General features: G+C 43.8%; 1 protein-coding gene across 4 annotated transcripts in view; it reads right to left on the reverse strand.

The window, feature by feature from the left end:
- spata20 (spermatogenesis associated 20) overlaps nucleotides 1–16,241 on the reverse strand; it is a 380,734-nt gene that overhangs the window by 312,813 nt on the left and 51,680 nt on the right. For all 4 annotated transcript variants that reach the window (XM_041217280.1, XM_041217283.1, XM_041217282.1 and 1 more), the window contains exon 9: nucleotides 9,182–9,256. In XM_041217280.1, the coding sequence (XP_041073214.1) occupies nucleotides 9,182–9,256 (75 nt within the window). The remainder of the gene's footprint in view (nucleotides 1–9,181; nucleotides 9,257–16,241) is intronic.

Raw genomic sequence — 16,241 nt, forward strand, 5'->3', positions numbered from 1 at the left:
AACCCAGCAGATACTGTAAATATGAAATAAAAACAGAAGATGCTGGAAATATCCAGCAAGTCAGGCAGCATCTGTGGAAACAGAGTTACCATTTCAGGTTTTGATGACCCTTCATTATGGTATTTTGCTTTTATATGAGTGATGGGTGACCAGGACTTGATGCAAATTAGGATATAGGCAGCAGAGTTTTGGTTGACCTCAAACTTAGAGGGTGGAAGATGGGATGATGACTAAGAGAACACTGGAATAGTCAAGTCTGGAGGAATAAAAACATGGATGACAGTTTCAATGAATTATTGGCCAGATTTTGAGCAGCATATCAATGGGAAGTAGAAGTATTTGCCTGGTAGTCACTTCCCCCACATCAGAGACAGATATTAATCCTGTTGCTCTGTTACAGCATGACAGAAAGGCAGCTCAAGACCGAAGCATTCCATTAAATGTCAAAGAGGGAGTCCCTGGGCAATATGCTACTTGCCTCCCAAAGATTGCTTGTCGAATCTCAACAAAACAGTATTTAGAAAAATACCCATTTATTTTAAAATTCACAAATAAAATTTGAGCAGCAGCAGAGATCTGTAAAAAAAAAGTGCATGTCCTCTAAAGGGCTTTCTTTACGAACCTAATTCAATACTGTTATGAATCAACAAGACTGACACACCAATTTAGAATGCTAACAAATGCATGTCACAGAACTGCAAATTCTTCATCCTATCATCAAAAATAGAACATGCCAATCTATAAACTCTTCCAGAAATATTTTTCAATGAATGATTTAATGCTTAGCAAGGTGAAAAAGGTCAATGCCAGTAATGGAATCCTTTCCTAGTTTTTCTCATTACCAGCATCAATCACTTCCAGGTCAGGTACAGGACAAGCTACCCCTACACATTAAGCAGTCCTTAAACATCTATTTTCCTCCACCACCAGCACACACTTGGCAGCAGTGTGTACTATCAACAAGATGCACAGCAGCAACAACTCGCCAAGCTTCTTCAGCAGCACATACCAAACCCACCACCTCCATTGCCTAGGGCAAGGGCAGCAGGTGTTATGAGAAAACTCTCCTTCAACTTGCACGCCATCCTGACTTGGAAATACATCACCTTTTCTCCATTGTCGCTGTCAAAATCCTGTAACATACTAGCTAACAACACCATGGAAGCAGCTTCACCACAGACTGCAGTTTACTACCAGTTTCTCAAGAAAGACTTACACTTATATATCATCTTTCACAACCGCAGGACATCCCAAAGCGCTTTACAGTGAATTAATTTTTGAGGTGTAGTTACTGTTGTAATATAGGAAATTCAGCAGTCAATTTGAGCACAGCAAGATCCCAATAATAGCAATATGATAATGACCAGATAATCTGTGGAGGGAGTGGATGTTGAAGGCGGTGGAACTGCAACTAGGTATGGCCAATATATGTTGGACATGCTAATGATGCCACATGTCAGAATGCATTTAAAACGGGCACTACCCTACAATGCATTCAATCTTGAAAGACCTTGCCTATTGGTCCAGTGTGTTATTTCCATTTCCCCACATCAGCAAACTTTGTGGCCTCTCTCAGTATGATCATCTATCATCAGGCACAACAGAAGATTTTTATCTCATCATCCTGAACTGGAAAAGCCACTACCTCAGCTCACTGTATTTTTCAACCATTCCAAGCACACTATAAAGTACCTACTGCCTGGGTAGTATGTGGCATTTTGAGGCACAGTAATAATGAGCCAATGAGCCTGACAAATAAAGGCCTTGAAATAAAAAATAATTCAATAACTTTGAATTACTTGTGTTATGGACAGGGGAGGTGGGATGAACTGAAACCCCAAAATACCTGCCTATACTTTCAGTAAAGGGTGTTTTTCTTTTCGAAAAGTAGATGTGTGTGTTTAAGCCCCGTTTTGTGTGTGGTCAATTTAAAGAACGAGCAGCAGAATTTTGTGGGTTTAAATAAAGAGAATTATTTATTCTCACACTCACCTCTAAAATCTAGATGCTCCATCATTCACACATCACATAATCAAGAAAGATACAATTTAAGGTAGTGCACCCAGACTGATTCTACATCTAGATTTTCTGACCCAATATCCTTTCTCACTACTCGATCCCAACTGAGGTTACCCCTGGACAAGCCTGATCCCAGAGTGGAACACAGCTTGATAGATCCTAACTTTTAATTTGTTTGTTTAGATACATAGAGAGTAGCTGCTGAACAGAGTCACAGGAGTCAGCTGATGAACTTTTAACAAAAGAATAAAACATTTATTCAACAAGAAAAGGTGAACTATATTGCAATACTCCTTCACCCACAACTATACCTTTACATATATATTTATATATATATATATATATATATATATATATGATTTATAAGGATAACACAAGTCACAAAATCTATCTTATACCTTAATGTTCACAGTAAATACACAGTCCAAGTAAACAAGTAGGCACCCTGTGGTCAGACACACCCACACACTGAAACCAAGTGACAGATGCCACCTCAACCAAATGCTATGGATCTCTCCTCAACTCCCCCAAACGCTTATCACACTGTGAGCCAACCAGTCTCAGTCTTTCACACAAGGGTTTCCAATCTCCACTCTCCAAGACTTCGCCTTGGAACCTTCTCCCAAACCAATGCTTTCTCTCAGACACCTTCCGCAAAGGTTCACCACCAAGGTTTTGAACCTTCCTTCTGATGTTCCTCTTCCCTTGGTCACCACATGCATTCAAGCTGTCTTTCACGCACTCTCTCTCACCAACTCAGCCATCAACAGTATCACTGCTTCACATGCCTATAGCAAAGAGTTATAGAACTTCAGCCGTCTCTTTGGGCCTTCTTGCCTCTTGAAAGCTGTTCTCACTTTAAATCTGCTTTCTTCAGCTTTTATCTCTTTAAATCTTAAGCTTGGAGCTTCATTAGCTTCATTAACAGGGCCCTTTTCAGGTTCCTGTCCTTCCTTTAACTAGGGGGTCTGCTTGGGACTTCCTCCTGTTCCAGTCCCCTGAGTTTTGGTGCCTTTTCTTTAGCTTGGGACTAGCTTTCTGTCCCCTTTGCTCCAGTCTCTCCTGGCAGCTACTTTCAAAACCAACTGAACTCAAACAGCTTCAAAAATCAAACTGTTGTTTCTCTTCTCCTGTATGTGCACCCGTGGGAGGGACCTGCCTCTCTGGACCCCTGTTGCTAGGTAACAGCTCAATTCTTCCACCCTTGTTTGTTTACCTTAGCTGCAACAATCATAAAAACCTCTTTACAAATGCAGGCACCTTTTTAAAGTGTAACTAAAACTCAATTTGACCTTTCTTAACACACACATACAGAAATGCAAAATCAAACTTAAGTTTAAAGCTAAAACTCATTCCTAACACCCACAAATACAAATATAACTTACTTAAGCTATCTCTATTTCCTAACACTATTACACTGATTTCATCTTTAACTCACAACACCCCACCTCCTTTTCCTTTGTGCCTGTCCTTCCTAAATATCGAATACCCTTGAATATCCAGTTCACTGTCTTGGTCACCCTGCAGCCATGTCTCCAAAATCACAATCATATTGTACCTGTTTACATCTATTTGTGCTGTTAATTTGTCTACCTTATTGCAAATGGTCCGTGCATTCACATACAAATTTGTCGTTGTAACATTTTTACACTTTTTTTATGGCCCTATTTACTGCTAGTCCTCTTCTCCTTCACCTTCCGCTTTTGCTTTCTACTTTTCTGTCTTTCATTTCTATGTTTGTTTCCCTCTCTTCTGTCTCCCGCGGGCAGGGCGGCACACCCAACCCATCCAGTTGTGAAATAGCACAAGATGACGTCAGGCCAGGATCCCGACGTCGTCGCACATTCGCACGATGCCTCACTGTGCAGACACGCATGGCAGTCGGAAGCGCGCTGGCCGACAATTGAGGGGCCAATTAAGTTCATCAAGGAGGCGATTGAAAGCGATTTTTTATGGCCCGTCCACTTTTATGGTTAGCGGACAGGCCAATCAGCCAGGAGGCCTTTACATTTTTGCTCAAACCTTGATCCAGGGTGGGATGAAATCTCCGTGGGCAAATAAAAGAGGAGATATCTGGGGAATGTTTTTTTATGAGGTGCTTTCAGGTGCTTGATTGTGCTGCATGGACATATCTTGCAGCATTTTTGTTGTTTCACTTATTCTGTGGAAGCCTGTAGCTCCCTGAGGCAGCTGTCTGCCTTCAGGGAGCTCAGCGGAAGCGCTCACCAGCACCTGCAGTGACGTAAGCGTCTGCCCTCTTCCCACCCCAACCAGCAGTGCTGAGCCTTTCTCAGCACACATTTCAGTTGGGGGACGATCGCATCTGTTTCCCGTCCGCTCCCGAGCCCACCAATCGGGCACACCCAACCAGCGAAAAATACAGACCCAGGTTCTCCACTTTTCCTGTTTTTTCATCCCCTATTCCCTCCCTGATTTTTCCTTGCATCTGTACTTGTTTAAAATCTGTCATACTCTGATTTCTCCCAGTTCTGATGAAAGGTCATTGACCTGAAACATCAACTCTCTTTCTCTCTCCACAGATGCTGCCTGACCTGAGTGTTTCCAGCCTTTTCACTTCTACTATAGACTCCAGCATCTGCCATATTCTGCTTTTGGTGCCTGATTAATTCTGCACCCTCCTCAGTTTATGATTCAAGTGATGACATGCGACTGTTATCAGACAGAACAAAGACAGGAACTGAGCCCTGATCACCTAGCCTGACAAACAATTTGTTTGTGTCTGCTGTTTCATTAGCAGACTGTCAGTGAACGGATTAGCAAACTAAAATTAACTTGACATCATAGCAGGATTATATCACAGGCGACTGATTTATCCTAATTGAATAATCTATGGGTTTCTGCAACAATTAATTGAATATTTGGCTGCATTAAAACACCACTAAAATAATTCTGCTTCCATGTTAAGCAAGCGTGTTGTGGCTTGTATTGCACTGCCTCAACATCGTATTTAACAAGTTGCAGCTTCTCTCATTTTGTTCATCCAGTCTTATTAATTCTCCAGCTAGGAGCTAGAAGATTATAAACATATTTAGTGTCTTTGTATTCATGATATTGCGAGCACAGTTACAGCAGGGTAAACTTGAAAGGGTTAGTTTAAATAATGTCCAGGTTTCAGAACACTTATGCTGACTGCAACATTTGCAGTTGAATTTTGCCTTCTGCTATCCCAAGCAGAGCTCAACAGATCTGCTGGAAGTAATTCCATGGAATCTCAAATCAGAGTTTACTTGTTCTGTTCCCGTTTTGCTGTATTTTTCTCTTAAGAACAGCAGAAGAGACATCAAGGTGAAGTGCACAATACCACTGCTAGGCAGTTGGGGTGGGGGGAGCGGGGGCTAGGATCTTTCAGCTTCGGTGATTGCTAGGTCATGACGAACTTCCTCCCAGTAAAAAGAGTAAGAGCAATATTGACAGGTTGGCCAATATAGGAACTCTGACCTCAGTGTTTGCTGACTTGGTGAGGTGCTAAAGGCCTGACAGTCATCACTCCTGCTATTGGAACCAGCCTGTCAAAAGGCAGGGAGAGAAGAAATTTGTAAGATGGAAAAATGTTATTGTTCACTATTACTCAGTTTTCATTTTATAAACTGAGTTCTGATGGAATGTATTCAATCTGTAATTAGAGGGTCTTGTCTCAGTGGTGGCACTCTCACCTCTAAAATCAAAAGGTCATGGATATAAGACCCATTCCAGAGCCTTGAGCACACAATCTAAAGCTGACACTTCAGTGCAGAACTTAGAGTGCTGCACTGTCAGAAGTATCATCTTTCAGATGGGATGTTAAACCGAAGCCCTGCCTACCCTCTCAGGTGGATATAAAAGGTTCTACAGCACTATTCCAAGAACAGTGTGTTCTCCCTGATAAATTGACCAACATTTATCCATCACCAACATCATGAAAATAGATTATTTAGCCATTATCTCATTGCTGCTTGTGGGACCTTGAGGTGTGCTAATTGGCTGCCACATTTCCCATGTTATAGCAATCACTACTCTTTAAAAGTACCTCATTGGCTATGAAGCATTTTGGAATATCCTGAGGTCCAGAAAGGCACTATATAAATGCAAGTTCTTTCTATCAATGAACACAATATTTAAACAATGAGCTTCACTCTATAGCCAAAGAAGGGAAAACCTTACATTTATTATCATATCTCTGTGAAACATTACAAAGATCACATGCAAAAAAATGACTCAGAGATGCAGTGGCTACAGTTATGCAGGCAAACAAGGTACATATTTTGCATGCAACAAGAGCACAAATGTGACTACTTATACTAATTTTTGGTTGAGGAACAACTTTTGGTAAGAAGAGGAACTTCTTGCTCTTCCTTGCATATGGGAACTGAGCTCATTACCCCCCCAACTACTGAAACAGGCAAAGAGGGTCCCATTTCAACACAAAGACAAAATGGCTGGCAATGTGGCACAACACTGAAACGTCAACACAGGTTATTACTCAAATCCTGGAATGGGCTGGAAACCACAACTGATGGAAGCACCAAGCTTAATGGAACAAGACTCAGCACAACCCAGTCCTGGTAAGGTAATTCCAGAGTGCACTGGTACCAACAAGTCTTTCGCGAGCTGCCTGCAGCCTTTGTCATAGTTGACCGACACCATCCTCCTCCAATGCCTCTCCACCATCATCCAGCTGGGTGGGATTGCACTCGCCTGATTCAATTCTCATGCATCCAGTCATTGCCAGAGAGTCACGTACAATGGATTTTTTTCCTACTCCCATCCACCTCTGTTGTTCCCTAAGGATTCATCTTGGCCCTCTCTTGTTTCTCATCTACATGCTGCCCTTCGGTGACTTCATATGAAAGCATAGCATCAGTTTGCATACATATTATATATATGTATGTATAGGCTGATGACACCCAGCTGTACCCACACCATCACCCCGTGACTCCTCCGCTGTTGCCAAACTGTCTGGCTGCTTGTTTGACATCCAGCACTGGATGAACGGAAATTTTCTCAACCGCAAGCTACATTCCCTGATTACCAGCTCCATCCCTTTCCCTGACAACTGTCTTGAGGCTGAACCAGAGTGTTCGCAACTCTAATGTCATATCTGACTTCCAGTTGAGCTTCCGGCCACATATCCACCATGCCATCACTAAAAACACCTATTTTTACCTCTATAACATTTTCTACCTCTGCCCTGCCTCAGCTCATCTGCTGGTAAAACCCTCATCCATGCCTTTTGTTACCTCTAAACATGACCATTCCAACACACTCTTGGCCAGCCTCCCACTTTCTATCTTCCATAAATTTGAAAGCATCCAAAACTTTGCTGCCCGTGTCACACCAAATCTGGTCACCCAGTGTTCAGTGACCTACTTTGGCTCCCAGTTAAACATCACCTTGATTTCAAAATTTTCATCCTTGTGTTCAAACCCCCACTTGGCCTCACCCCTCCTTATCTCAGTATCTCCCTATCCTCCAGCCATACACCCTTGCAAATTATCTATTCTCTTTTAATTCTGACCTCTAGCCAGTTTTAATTGCTCCAGCATTGGTAGCTGTGCCTTCAGCTGTCAAGGCTCTAAGCTTTGGAAATTCCTTACTGGACCTCTCCACTGCTCTACCTCTCTTTCTGCTTTGAACCTTTCTTCTTAAACCCCTATCTCATCTTTTCTAACATTACTTTACATGGCTCAGTATCAAATTTTGTTTGATGTGAAGTACCTTGGAATCTTTTATTAAGTTAAAGGTGCCATCACTATGAAGTTGTTATTTTTGTCTCTACAGCATTGGCTCAGTGAGTAGGTGCATTCCTGCGTGCTGTGCCGCACAGAGAGATCTGTTCCACGTTTCACTCTCGATCTGTGCTGAGTTTGTTAACCTCAATTGTGGCGGAGGCATAGAATTCAAAATTCATCGAAATTTAGGCTGACCATTTATATATCGCTGTTTAGACCTCAGCTGGAGTATTGCATCATACTTTACAATGTAAGGCCTTAGAAAGAGAGCGGAGAAGATTTACCAGAATGGTAGCAGGCATGCAGGACTTCAATTATGTGGAGTGGAGAAGTTGTTTTCCTTAAAACAGAGGGGTTAAGGCGATGTTAATAGATATGTTCAATGTCATGAAGGTTTTCTATAGAATGATTAAGGAAAACTGGTAGAAGGTCAGTAGCCAGGGCACAAAGATTTTAAGTTAACTGGCAGAAGAACCAGAGGTGAGATGAAGAGGTTGTTTTTTTATTTGCATGAGTAAGTTGTGATCTGGAGTACACTGCCAGAGCCTTTGAAAGGGAGTTGAATAAATATTTGAAGGGGAAAAATTCACAGTGCGATTGGGAAAGGACAGGGAAATGCAATTAATTGGATAGCTCTTTCAAAAAGTTGGTACAAGCACAATGGGTCAAATTGCCTCCTTCTGTGTTATCATTCTATGATCTCATGATTGACGGGAATTCTTCATTTGGTCCTCTGTGTTCCTATGCTAAGAAGTGGGAAATAATCCAGTGTTCCTGTTCGTAATCAGTCTCTAGTGACACCTGCAAGAAAGGGGCATGTTCTGATGATAAAGGACAAAATCAGGTTCTGTTGTGAAGCTGCTGCAGTGGAACAGCCTATCAATCACTTTGCAAGGCTCTGCAAATGAATCAGCTTCCAGTCTGGTTCCATGACTCAATGAGGCCGGCACAGCAAGAAAGAGTCAACTTAAATCTCTGGTCTTTGCTGAGTAAGCTGATCTTAGCAACAACAACTTATATTTATATAGCATTTTTATTGTGGTAAAACTTGTAGGGACACGTGAGGCCATGGAGAGATTTTGAAAAGAAAAAAGAGAATTTTAAAATGGAGATGTTGCTTAACCGGGAGCCAAAGTACGTTAGTCAGCACAGGGTGATAGGTGACCAGGACTTGGTGCAAATTAGAACATAGGCAACAGAGTTGTGGATGAGCTCAAGTTTATGAAGGAAAGTATGGAGAGCCAGGCCTCACAGAGTCTCTACCTTCAGAAAAGAAAACATTTATAAAATCGACTTCCATTTCCACACAGAAACATGCAAGAAGAGAGGTGTATCATAAATCAACTGCTACATTCACGATACAGAGTCCCTGATGAATAGACTCCAATAATTGATACTCAAAATGGTAACACTGGAGGAAAGTGATGACTTACCTGATCACTCAGATCTCGCGAGGCATAGAGCAGAATGTCTCGAGCAACATCTGCAAAGAATGTATCACCAGATATCTGTGGAAAGATGCATCACTGTTTAGACTCTGAACTGCTGACTGAGCAAAAAGACAGCCTCAACTCAACTCAGAACTAGGTTAACTGCAAGCAGCAGTGAAGCAAAACTCTCCAATTTACATGTAAACACCTCTAAATACCAAATGACATCAAAAGTCTTTTCGTAAGAGCTCCCAGGATATGGCACATGCATAATCAGGTAAACGTATTATCATCTCCAAACACTTCAAAAATGATCTCCACAACAGAAATATTGAATGGCGCAGAGGAAGAGCCTTGTACTACATGGGGAGCTGTACAGTCAGAATCTGGGGCATATGATTTTAAAAAGGAGAAGTGGTTAACAACAGGGTGGCACAGAGAGCTCCCGCACTGTACAACTTTGAGGTAAAACTGCACAAAGTTTTCATTCAGCTCCTGAGGAAACAAACAATAGTGGTTAAACATTCAAAATCTAAGACAACTCTCAGGGTTTTTTACTTTCTTAATCAAGTACCTAACACACTTTCCTCACTATTACCGTCCACTCCCTCCAATTTTCTCCCCTTCTGCAGCTAGGGGAAAGGAGCAAAGCTTGGGCATGGGGCAAATGTCATAAACACCAGCCTCCCCTACAACACAAGTTCAAGTAGCAATGCCTGTGCACCGGTCTAGACTGAGTTTTTTTTCTCCTGCAGGAAGTGCCCTCAACTATAATCCTACAAATCTCAACTGTGGTGCTAACGTAGTCTGTATCTGCTCTTTATCCTCAACAACAACCTTTTAACTTGGAGCGGGCTGTGGAGCAATGAAACACACCTCATCTGATCATCATCAATGCAATACAGGATCACTGCATTTCACCTCAGTCATGGGAAAAGGGAGAAGAGAATAAATACCACTTGATCAACCAGGCATGGGTGATTGAGAGGATACTTTAGGAAAGAGATAGAAGACAAACCAAAGCAACACTACTTGAATGTGATGCTGCTGGTTGATCTCACCTTGCTTCATATATCTGGGTGTGAAACTGCCCAAAACAACGGAATTGAAAACAACCTGATTAAGGATTGGATGTTTCTTTGGGTTAGGAAATTGTCCTTTCACTTCCAGGGTGTGGAGGTGAGCTCACCTGGGTTGATGGAATTGTCTGCCAGCTGTACAAGTTCCGAAACAAAGTTCAGTCAGTCCCACTTCAGTTCCCATGGGTCCACAACAAAGAATAAATTTTCAGAGGGTGGTTCTGTCTCTATCACATTCTATCAATAAACTGGTGGTCTTTGATGCGACAATGTTGAAGGAGCTTTACTCTGTATCAACCCATGCTGTACTTGCCCTGGGAGCATTGGATCGACATTGTAGAGGGAGCTTTATTCCAAACCATTCTATGCCTGATCTTGGAGTGTTTCTTACAGACAGAGGGTCAAATTTAGTTGCAGCGACGTGAGTCCCGCCCACTTGCTGGAAAACCGGTGGGAGCTCCATGTTGTCTTTACACGGGTTGGCCCAACACTATTACAAGGTAATCTGGCACTTACCAAGGTCAGGCCTCCCACTGAATTAAGGTCCCAGTCAGGTGGAAATCTCGCCTCGGAGAGCTACCAGCCAGAGTCTGGCAGCCCACAGTGCCACCGGGAGTGCTGACCACTGCCGTCATTACACTGGGCCTACCAGGGGATCGGTGATGGATCCACCAGAGACAGGTAAGTCAAGTGGGATGGGGTTCTCAGGGAGGGGGCACCAGCCAGGTTGGGGATGGCAGGGGAGGTGGGTGGGGGGAGCGTTCAACAAGGGCACTGGGGTAGCTTCCTGCAGGCTTCCCCTTCCCAATGCCGGGTCCCTCGAATGAGCACAGAGTGCCTTTAAACCAGAAAACCCCCCAAAAGGCCACACATGTCCCCTGCTCACCACTGGTTCAATACTAATGGCGGCAGGATGAGGCCTCAAGTGGCCAATTAAGGGTTTCAAATTGGCCTTTGGCCAGGAGGGCCACAAGGATTGAGCCACATCCCGCATCCTCCCACTCAGTCACATGGCCCATACCCCACCCCAAACTTGCCTCCAGAGAGGGATTAAATTCCCTACACACAGTGAAAAACATTCTGCTCCCTGACACTACCATTGCTCATCTTGCCAAACACAAAAACATACCTAATAAAATTGCATTGTTACAAAAGCAGGGCCAAATAAACCTACTTAATTACTCAGCCATCAATGGAATATCCTCACCTCTCTGAGTTTAAGATTGATATCAGCCAGTGAGCCAACTGAGAATACTGTCAATAAAAGGCTAAAGGGAAAAACAAATCCTTTTAGTTAGAAGACTGAAAAATTTCAGCGACTTTTCCAGGGGAAGGTTAATGAATGACGCCTGATTACTTCCACCAGAAGTGTCCCTGGGTGTTGAGTGTCTGCCATTATTTTCTCGGATAAGCAGTCCAAAGAATAAGTGGCTCAAGTCCCCAGTGACTTCTCATTTCCTGAAACTGTTGTCACTTATTGATTTCAACAAGTTACTGCCTGATTAATGCTTTTTAAAAACTCACTCCAGGAATAGTTCCAGCCGTCGCTCGAAGATGACAAGAGAAAGTAAAGCAGGCTCGACAACTGCAAGTTGTCTAAGACCACAATCATGCTGGAGTTACTGATGCCAGGCTGATTTACTGGCTGCAAGGCTGATTCTCACCCACACCCTAGTCATTAATTTGTGGGTTCAATATTCCACTGAGCACAAAATTTAGATTGACACTTCAATGCGGTATAGTTGGAGTGCTGCATTGTTAAGTGTGCTATCTTTTGGGTAAGACATTGAACCGAGGCCCCATATGCTGTCTCAGCTGTGCCCCAGGAAGAATATAACGGCCTTCGAGTGCAGCTGCACAAGTATGATACTGGAGCTACAATGGCTAATTTATGAGAACAGGTTGCATAAACCTGCTTCACATTCCCTTGAGTTTTGATGGCTGAGGGGTGATCTAATTGAATGAATAAAATGGCAAAAGACTTCAAAGGGTACATACTGAAATGAAAAAGTATATTTCCTCTGGTGGGGAATCCACAACAAGGGGACACAATCTTAGTATGAGAGCTAGGCCATTCCAGTGAAGTCAGGAAACACTTCTACACACAGCTGGCAGTAGAAACCTAGAATATTCATGTCCAAAAAAGCTGCAGATGTGGGGGCAAAGGGGAGTCAAATGCTATTTTCAAGACTGAAATGGATAAATGTATAAGGGTTTAAGTAGATATGCAGCAATGGCATGTAAATGGAGTTACAGCTTAGATCAACCAGGATCCAAAACAATGCAGAACAATTCAGAGTTGACTGGCTTTCCCCTGTTCTTATGTTCCTAGTACCACTCTGGAGTTGCTAAGACCAATGGGACCTCTCCTTCAGGTGGATCTCACTGCAGTATTTCTCCAGAGTCAGATTAGAGTCATTCCATCACTCTCGCATCACTACTTAGCAGAACTACCAAAAGTGGCAGTATACGTGCTCTCTGAGCTTCACCACTTTTTTTTTTAAGTAAAGCTGGAAAATTAACTACATGAACAAGAATAGGCCAGTTAGCCCCTCGAGCCTATTCTGTTTTTCAAAGAGATCATGTCTGATCAGTGACCTAACTCCATATACCCGCCTTTGCCCTATATCCCTTAATACTTTTGGTTAACAAAGTCAATCAAATCTATGATTTAAAATTAACAACTGCTCTAGCATTGATTGCTGTTTGTGGAAGAGATTTCCAAAGCTCTATCACCCTTTGTATGTAGAAGTGCTTCCCAATTTCACGCCTGAATGGTCTAGCGCTTTTGGGCTATGCTCCTTAGTTTTAGGCTCCCCAACCAGCAAAAATAGTTTATCTCTACCTACCCTTATGTTCCTCTTAATAACTTGAGAAATTCAGTAAGTTTAAAGGCCTGCTGTGCTCTGAAAAGGTGAATGGCATTAACAGTTGACAACTGGAAATCCTGTATTAAGCGACAGACGCCCATGTAATCTGAGGCCAGGTGATAGACCCGTGCATGGAGCAGCACCAGGCACCAATATTAATAATGATGCATCCAGTTATCATTCACCCAAGGCTCATGCTCAAGCATGAGTGAATGTTGCACTGAGATGACTGAATGGCCATCTCACCATTCCATCCTAGTGGCACGGTGCTGCACAGTTACAGTGCCTCAGAGTGACCAGCACATAGGTGCCAGGAGACAGTACTGACATTGCCTATGTTCATGCTTGCGGGAGAAGTGCGCTCAGAATGTCAGGGAGTGCCAACAGACCAAAGCGAATTGCTGTTATCACCATGGTGACCTCAATGGAAGAGGAGGCCATGCAGATCAGATAGGTCACTGCAGGACAGCCTGTCGCTGAGAGCAAGGCAAGTGTAGAGAGTATGATGAGTATGTAAAGATTTGATTGCGTGCAATATTCCCTAATGTCTTGCATGGAGCATGTGTGAGCTGTTACCGCTACTGGAAGTTCCTTATCAAGAGAAGACAAAAGGTTGAAGGACTATATGTTTCACTTCAATATTTTTTTCCATCAGGTCCAGCAGTAGATGAGGGACAGACAAGGTAAAACAGCCACACAAGCTCACAAGATGCACTTCTACGTGAAGATACTGTGTCACTTCATTCCTACGCACCCTCCACCAGCGCACATGCTTCCTTTGGTGGGCTCCATTGTACGTTTAGCGTGGGTGGCACTATCTGATAAGCATTACACAGACACACAGGGCACAGTTACAGCTGCAGCCACTTCCCTTGAAGGAGGGAGGAGAAGCCCAGAGATGTTCAGCACTAAGCAAATTGTGAGCCTCAGGTATCATTATCAAAGCATTTGAGGCTCCAGGTGATGCATCAAATGTTTGAGGATCTGTCGGAGTTTCCAGAAGCATTGAAATCCATCCACCCCATGAGTGGCACCATATTTCTGGCATGTGAACGCATGAAATCCTCCATAGAAAGACAGTTGGAACGTAGGGAGTACAAGCTGAAATCCAGATGTCAACAGAGTGTTGCATGGGCGATATGTACCAGCCGTGCACCTCCCCATCACCAGGAGTGCAGCAACTCCAGACAACCACGGGAGTGAATGTATGGCCTCAAAAGGCAGAGGAGGAGGCAGGCTTCAGGCAATGGGGTCTCGTATCTGGGTGCTTCTATGCTGAGACAGATCCTCAGCCCTTCAAGGGTGATACAAATGCTGAATCCTGCTCCAATACTGAGGCAGCTCCAAATGTGCCAGGTAGCCCCAAATGTGCTAGACATCAGTAGGGTTCAGGTACCCAGGAAATGCAGGCCACAATCATCTAGTGCACCAAAGCAAAAAAGACAGCAGCCTACCTCCACATTAACTCCAGGTGCTTGGGGAGCACCTCGTAGAAATTACTGTATGCACATATCTAAATGCATGGATTTACTGGTTGACGTTATTTTGTGTAATGTGTAATGTTTAATAAAAGAAAAGGTTGTTGAAATGCAATCTATAATGGATTGTATATTTATTTCAGTGCACCAGTTCACCTTAGCCAGATGTTCAATCCGATGGCTGGAATGTCTGTAAAGGCAAGGAACTCTTGATTGTTTTGATGAAGGCCATTGCATATTGTGGTTACAGGCTCACAGAGCTACTGGGGTCTCCAAAAACAGGTCAGGAACTATGTCACTGGGAGAGAAATTCTTTACGCAGCATCCCCCTCCACTTGTCCTGAAGCGAAATGTTTCCTGGTCAAAGAGTTGCAATCTCCCTGCCACGTACGTCTGTGTCCTGTGGCCCCACCAGTGACCTCTTCATCAAGTGGCAACTCTTGAGGTGTCTCATGATCATCCTCCTCCTCTGAAGATATGGTTTGCTTGGTGGCTTCCTCTGCCTTCAGCGCTACTCCACTCTGGAGCATCAGGTTGCAATGCACAGATGATACCTGGATATTGTGTGTTACAAGGCTCTGCCAGATATATCAAGGCATTGAAACCTCATCTTCAACAGGTCAATGGCTTGCTTGATGGTGGCCCTTGTAGTCATATTGCAGCAGTTATATGTGCCCTCTGCCTGTGCTCGGGTTGCGTACATGGGTCAGAAGCCATGATTTCAGAGAATACCCCTTGTCGCCCAAAATCCAGATATGAAGGCGCTCGGGTGGCCTGAACAGCTGAGGCAATTGGCACTGCCTAAGGATGTAGGAGGAGTCATGGCAGCTTCCTGGAAACCTCACAACATCTGCATGAACCGTTTAACAGTGGTCACACATAACCTGGATGACTGAGAGGGTGGAAGCCCTTTCACAAGGGCGCCAGGCTGCTATGAAGGAGTTTTGATGGCCACATGAGTACAGTAATTGGCCCCTGAATCTAGGGGAATCCGCCATAGTGCCAAAGCTCACTGTCCTCTTGGCCTGACTGGCATGATCATTTTTAAATGACATATTGGCCAACTTGACGGTACATGGCATCTGTGACCTTCCTTATGCAGTGAATAGCCGTTGACGGAGAAATGTCACAAGATCACCGGACGATTCCTGGAACAATCCGCTGGTGAAAAAACTGAGTGCCACATCACCTTTAATATGACAGACACTGGGTGGCTTCCACTTCCCAGTGGCCTCAACTCCTGTTCCGTTATTCTACAAAGCTCCACTCCTACCTCTCTGAAAAGGCATGGTCATTATTTGCATTGGCATTGTTGCTTAGACATCTCGATGAAGCTGAGCCTTTGCCAGTGCACCTGTTGAGCCAAGTAGCATCTTCTGCAACCAGGCTGCTCACTTTGCCCTCCTCGTCCACCTCCAATGGCTTCCTCTGGCTGCTGGAGCTCCCCCTGGCCTCTACACAGCCGCCCACACCATCTGGCTGCATCCCCATCTCTGGGCCATTCCTCACTGGAAGTGTCAGAGTCTGAAAAACTAACTGCATTGTCAGATAAAGCCTCCACTATCTTGAGCCTCCTAGGAATCTGTGGCTACTTAGGGACTGGGACTCCCCTTTCCAGCAGCAGCAAATCACTTTG

This window comes from Carcharodon carcharias, chromosome 22, assembly GCF_017639515.1.
Source record: "Carcharodon carcharias isolate sCarCar2 chromosome 22, sCarCar2.pri, whole genome shotgun sequence".
Classification (NCBI taxonomy): Eukaryota; Metazoa; Chordata; class Chondrichthyes; order Lamniformes; family Lamnidae; genus Carcharodon; species Carcharodon carcharias.